Source organism: Mesoplodon mirus (genome assembly GCF_964341445.2).
Source record: "Mesoplodon mirus genome assembly, chromosome: 17".
NCBI lineage: Eukaryota > Metazoa > Chordata > Mammalia > Artiodactyla > Ziphiidae > Mesoplodon > Mesoplodon mirus.
In genome coordinates, this window is record NC_138993.1 from 15,826,077 (window position 1) to 15,832,828 (window position 6,752).

Here is a 6,752-nt window from a genome sequence, read left to right on the forward strand (position 1 = left end):
GCGCTGCAGCCTTTTCTGGGAAGCGGTCAGCCCGCTCCCAGCCTCCAAGACTGCCAGAGTGGAGGAGAAATGACTGCCCCACAGCTCCACAGAGGCAGAGATGTCTCCGCCCCTCTCTGTCCCTACGTGTCTCTTGCTGGCATTGCCCTCACCCCCATCCCCGTTCTGACCCTTTTCAGGAGAGTCCAGGGTCTCCACTTACACCTACCCACACATGCCGCACTCACGGGGAGCTGCTCACGGAACCAAGCTCTGTGGACAGCAGTGCAGCCTGGAGGACGGGAGTACGACCTCTGAGAATCACAAAACCTGAAAAAATGCAGCTGGGCTCCTTACAGAAGTTGGTTTTCCAGACCTCTCCTCAGAACTTTATTAGATCTTTTGAAGCCAGGAGATAAATAAGAGCATATTTTCTTCAGCACGTGGGGTCACCCCGGACTCGAGTCCCAATCCAGCAGTGTGGACCCCCCAGCCCTTCGTCTCCTGTGCTCACGCCTTGCCCCGGCAGGAGGTTGCCGACCGGGGCCCCCCACTGACGTTGCGGTGCCCCCCTGCCGGCCTCTGCTTCTCCACAACCTGAGCACCTCCTTCCACCCAGAGGGCCTTCTCCTCCTCCAGAAGGGCCTTTTCTTCCCCACACAGGGCCTTGTCCTCCTGAAGGAGGTTCCGGTCTCTTTCCTACAAGGCATTGTCCTCCTTCCAGGAAGCCTTATCTTCCTTCCAGAAGATTTGGTACTTTTTCCAAAAGGCTTTCTCTTCTTCCCAGAAAGATTTTTCCATTTCCCAGAAGGCTTTTTCCTCTTTCCAGAAGGTTTTCTCCTCTTCCCGGAAAGGTCTCTCCTCTTCCCAAACGCCCGAGATCTGGCACCTGAAAGCGCAGATCTTGCCATGGAAATTCCACATCTCTTCCCTGAAGCCTTTATCTTCTCACGGAAGTGTCTCATCTCTTCCCGAAACACCTTTCCTTCCTGCAGCTTGTGGATTAGTTTCTTCTGGCGAATGTTGGATGAGCAGACCCCCAGTGAGTGGAAGCAGGCAAGCTCCATCCATCTGCTCACCTTGAAGGGAAACGTTGTCTTGGTCAGCAGGATGGTGGGGCGGCTGCGATGGAGGACAGGGCTGCTGGCCGAGTCCAGGGCAGCTGGTCCAATCCTATGGGGGCACCAGTGAGAACAGGTCCCTTGAGTATCACATCCCAGAGGGCAAGCCCTGGAGTCTGTGCCATTACTGGGAATTATTTTTTAATCTTACAGTTTTTTTTTTTTTTACATATACATGTATCTATTCTTTTTCAAATTCTTTTCCCATTTAGGTTACTACAGAGTATTGAGTTTAGTTCTTTGTGCTATACAGTAGGTCCTTGTTGGTTACGTATTTTACATATAGCAGTATGTACATGTCAATCCCAAACTCCCAATCTAACCCTTCCCCTCACCCTTCCTCCTTGGTAACCATAAGTTCATTCTCTAAGTCTGAGAGTCAGTTTCTGTTTTGTAAATAAGTTCATTTGTATCATTTTTTAAAGATTCCACATATGAACAATATCATATGATATTTGTCTTTCTCTATCTGACTTCACTTAGAATGATAATCTCTAGGTCCATCCATGTTGCTGCAAATGGCATTATTTCATTCTTTTTTATGGCTGAGTAATATTCCATCATATATATGTACCACATCTTCTTTATCCATTCCTCTGTCGATGGACATTTAGGTTACTTCCATGTCTTGGCTATTGTAAACAGCACTGCAGTGAGCACTGGGGTGCATGTATCCTTTCGCACCATGTTTTTCTCCGGATATATGCCCAGGATTGGGATTGCTGGGTCATACAGTAGCCCTTTTTTTAGTTTTTTAAGGAACCTCCATACTGGTCTCCATAGTGGCTGTACCAATTCACATTTCCACCAGCAGTGTAAGAGGGTTCATTATTGGGACATTTTAACCATTGTTCTCTTTGTCCCCTTGGTGGTATTTGTGAGGGACAAACTGTGGTAGGGAAAGACGCTGGCTGGTCATGGTTTTGCGCTGAAGAGGTAGTCAGTACGTTCAAGCTCAAGGCTACTGAAATAATAGAATATCAGCCAACAAGGACAGTGGTTCTCAACCAGAGTGTCAGGACACACAAGTGTGACATGATCACTTTAGAGGTGTGTCACAGTTTTGTTTTGCTTTTAAATAATCAAGTGCCACAGCCCCAAGTGATTTCTTTGTGTTACATCAACCAGAATACATCTGAGGTTTTGGCTTTTTCACTTGGGAATTGTTCATAACCTTCTGACTGGGCGTGCTCACAGCAGGGGGCCACACGTGTGCACATCCTCTGTTATAAGCCACGTGGGAAACAGAAGGTGAGACCCACAGACCTGGAGGAGTCGATTTTAGTAGAAGAATCTATTTTGGGAACAGAAGTTTAAAACCAAAAGGTGAAAGATGACACTGAACGTTGGCTAGGATGTGGGAAAGAGGAATTCTCACATGGTAGCCAGTAATATTGAACAGTACTGAGGACACATTATGACTCAGATGCTCCACCCCCAGATACACGCCCTGAGGGGACTTCTGAATTGTGTCCAGGTTACGCGGACAGGAATGTTCAAGCAGCTATGGTCGCAAGAGCTCAACACTGCAAGCAATCCAGTGACTGTCACACTAGAATGGAGTTCAAATGTGGTGGTCTGTTCATGCAATGGAGAGCATAGCTATGTGCAGCAATGTGGATGAACCTTATAATATTGAAAGAAAGAATCAGGATCAAAGACTTTGAAAGAAAAAGTTCCGAAACAAGCAAAATTAAACTATTGTTTAAGGAAATATACTTAAGTGACAACACAAAAGGACAAGCAAGGAAGTAAGTCCCATTAAGTCAAGGTAATAATTACTTAGGAAGTTGAGATTAACACATATACACTACTGTATATAAAACAGATAACTAACAAGGACCTATTGATACTATATAGCACAGGGAACTCTACTCAGTACTCTGTAATAACCTATATGGGAAAAGAATCTGAAAAAGAATAGATATATGTGTATGAATAACTGAATCACTTTGCTGTACACCTGAAACAACCACAACATTGTAAATCAAATATACTCCAATATAAAATTAAAAAATTTTTTAAAAAGTCATTACTTGTGTGTGAGGGAAGGACTGAGGAGGTAGGATACTAAGGGTTGTGATTGGGTGAGGACATGAGAGGGGCTTCTGAGGGGCCAGTCGTATCCCTTTTCTTTACTTGGTGGCAGTTGCCTGTATGTTATAATAAAAAAGTGCTAAGCTGTATACAAATGTTTTATTTACTCCAGTAAATGCATTGTATATCACAGTAAAATAAAAGCTAGGGAGAAAGAAAGAAGGAAGGAAGGAAACGAAGAAAGAAAGAAAGGGAAGAAAGGGAGGGAGGAAGAAAGAAGGAAAGAAAGGAAAGGAAAGGCAGAAAGAAAGAAGGAAAGAGAAGGAAAGAAAGAGAGGGAGGGAGGGAGGGAGGATCCCCACACATTGCCGTTATCTGAGGTATCAGATCTCAGAACTATCCGCAGAATTCTGGTAACAAAGATGGGTTGAGAGATGAGAAAAAGGTCTGGACATGGGACAGCAGTTGGAGAGCAGGGGAGACAACGGGTGTGTACACATGGCAAGGGCATTGATGTCCATGTTGAGCTTTCTGGAAGCAGCTGCCAGGGTCTGGCCTCACTCGGTGGGCCTCGCTGAGCTCCACACCCTAGAGCACCGTGAGTCCCTTCAGGAGATTTCCAGGTTTCCTCCTCCTTTTTCTACTTTCTGACTTGGGAGCAGGCGGTAGGGGAGAAGGAAGGACACATAGCTGGCATATGCGTGGCTGTGTGTGTGTGTGTTTTTGTGTCTAAGAGATGTTTGTATCAAGCACTGGACTGATTGATAGCAAAAACATTTAGCAACTTGGTCACTAATTTCAAATGAAACCTCCCCTCCTCATACAGCCCTGCAGCTGAAGGAAAATATACAGATACCCACGCTAAGAAGCAAATTTAAAAACACTGAACGCTGTCACTAAAGAAAGTAACTATATTTTTCAACAAACAACAAAATAAGGTTTACAGAAGTCCCCTTTCATGTGTGAGACCTGTCTGTCCCCAGTGTGTCCCCTGCACAATAAGGAAACATTTGTGCAGGCTTCTGACTTTCTTCTGCGTGTTTCCTGGACATAACCCAATGCCGAAGGTGATCGCCTTCCAAATTACACCAGAGCTTTATTTCTTACTCCATAAGCAATGTTTGCACTAACTAGACAACTTGCTGAAACAGTTTAATAAATTCCTCTTTCCTTTCTACCCTAGATACCAACTATCACCCAGTTCTACATTTCACCCCATCCGCGTTATCCCCAGCCATTATTTTCTGGCCCTTTATGGCCTCACACTTTCTGCAGGTCTAACACCAGTCGTTGCTTTTAGTGGGCTTTCCTTTGAGGGCTGCTCTCCACAAAGAAACAGAGTGTGTCTGCCTTTATGAAGAGGAGAGGGCTGCAAAGATGAGTGAAGTCAATTCAAGGCAGCTGGCCCAGTCCACGGAGTCCCTTGAGAATAGAACTACCGACTGTAAGTCAGTGAGCACTCAGGGTTCACAGTACACAATTTTCCCCCTGCATCTCACTCCCCACTTGAGCAGCAGCAGGAGAAATCTGCTTATGGCACTCGCTGAATAAACGTATTATAGAAGTACACATATCATAAGTCAAGTATTCAGGGACACCCCTTGTTCTCAGAGAATCTGGATTCCTACCTGTGGAGAAAACAGGTCCATGAGCTGAAACTCGCAGCTCCCCCTCTTGGCATCCACATCCATCTTTAATGTCCTCCTCTGGGCTCCCAGACAAGGCCAGGCCTTACCCCCATCTCCTGCTAACTGCACAGTGACCTTGTTTCATCAGTGATCTCTCACTCACGGGCCATCCGCATCTCGCTCTCTGCTCATTCCGACATCTCAGCACAAAAACGTGCTCAAGTCTGTCTCATTTTAAAACCAACAACCAACCCGAAACAGAATCCTCTGACGTCCTCTACCTATTGCTAGCCCTCTCCTCCTTAAATAGTCTTCTTAGGGACTTACCTGGTGGTCCAGTGGTTAGGGCTCCATGCTGCCCCTGCAGGGGGCACGGGTTTAATCCCTGGTCCGGGAACTAAGATCCCACATGCTGCGCCTTGTGGTCAAAAAAAAAAAAAAAAAAAAAAAAGGAAATAGTCTACTTAAAAGAGCAGTTGCCGAGATCGCTCTCCCCATTCATGTATTGCGTCTGCACCCTTGTCCCACAGCAATCTTCTGCACCCTGACTCCACTGGAACGGTACCTCTTAAGATCACCACTCACCCGCTAGTTGTTTAGTCCTTATCCTACCGACCTCTCGGCAGCACTGGACGTGAATCCTTTTTTGAAGCTCCTTCCCTCTTGACGTCTATAAGGCCAGGCCATTCTGTTCTCCTCCTGCTTCCCTTTTGGTTCTAGTCTCTTTGTGGACTCCTTTTCCCAACGGAGTATACTTTATCCATTTAAAGCAGAACCTACCTCATAGGGCTCTTGGTGGGGCATAAGTTGATATGTTGAGTGCCTGGCACAGTGCCTGGCACACAGCAAGTGCTCAATAAATAGGAGATAAGAATAACTAATTACTATTCTGTGTCATTTTCAGTCTTCTTAGAGTGGCATGCTGGGATAATCATGATTTGCCCTTACAAATTTTAGCCTTACCTTTCAGCCATCTCCCCTGACACCTAGGCTCTGGCCACCTGGAATTCCTCAAATGTGCCGAGTTTTCCCCGCTTCCATGCCATGCTGTTCTCTCTCCCTGGATGTCTGGCCTAAGCCCACTTTGCTTTGTCCAGCTAACACTTCAAGACTCAGATAAGGAGTCGGCTCTCCTAGGCAGCTTCTCCTGAAACTCTCCCACTAAGTTCAGACTGAGCATACACCCCTCCTGTCCCGCTAGGAACACTTCGTCTCCCCTCTCTATGTCCAGCATCTAGCACAATGTCTGGTACATAATAGATGTTCAGTAAATGTCCATTGACTGAATGGCAGTCTTCTGGGTTAGAATGCTGGAAAAAAATTTATCTCCAAAGTTTTTATCATTCCACTTAAATTATGTTTGAGAAAGAGATAAATAAGTACAATATCAAATACATTGATGCCTACTTAGATATAAAGTACAATATAAAACTGTAAATATGTGTCTATATAGATATAAAAACATGAGTCAAAGACACATGCCTAATCTTCAGTCTTAGAATTCAAGGCTAGGAACTTATTTTTAAAGGAAATGTTATATATCAAGCTATGTTTACAGCCAATCCTCTCCGATCTAAAGCCAACAGTTACTTACTGCTTAGCTATTTCCCAACTGGGGAAGTCCTGTAGCCCTCAGAGGACAGGCAGTCATTGTCACATCAGATCCCTAGTGATGTCGCTTTCATAGGCTCCCTTAACACTGTTTGCAAAGACCCCTCTCAGTCCTGAGTCACAGGGTGGAGAGGGCCAAGATAGGGAACCAAATGAGAGACTCTAAAAAGTTGAGGGAGAACATGAAAGGTTGGAAAGACTTCATCTTCCATCTTTGACTTCACCAATAGGCTGGTGCTGTTGATGACTCGCAAATGATCGTTCCTTCCCACTCTACCTGGATTGAGTCCAGGAGCAGGCTTCCGGGGAATCATGTTTCAGTGTGGCGGGGAGGGGTTGTATGTGATGAATCATTTCTCTTGCTGCTTTCAAGATT

General features: G+C 45.4%; 1 protein-coding gene across 1 annotated transcript; it reads right to left on the reverse strand.

The window, feature by feature from the left end:
• Window positions 1–489: 489 nt before the first annotated feature.
• On the reverse strand, window positions 490–6,416 carry CCDC70 (coiled-coil domain containing 70; the record flags this gene model as incomplete). The annotated part of the gene is given in 7 exon segments (XM_082602349.1): window positions 490–678; window positions 682–917; window positions 920–1,090; window positions 1,093–1,152; window positions 6,360–6,366; window positions 6,370–6,399; window positions 6,402–6,416. Coding segments are annotated over 7 exon segments (708 nt in total).
• Between the last annotated feature and the right edge of the window lie 336 nt (window positions 6,417–6,752).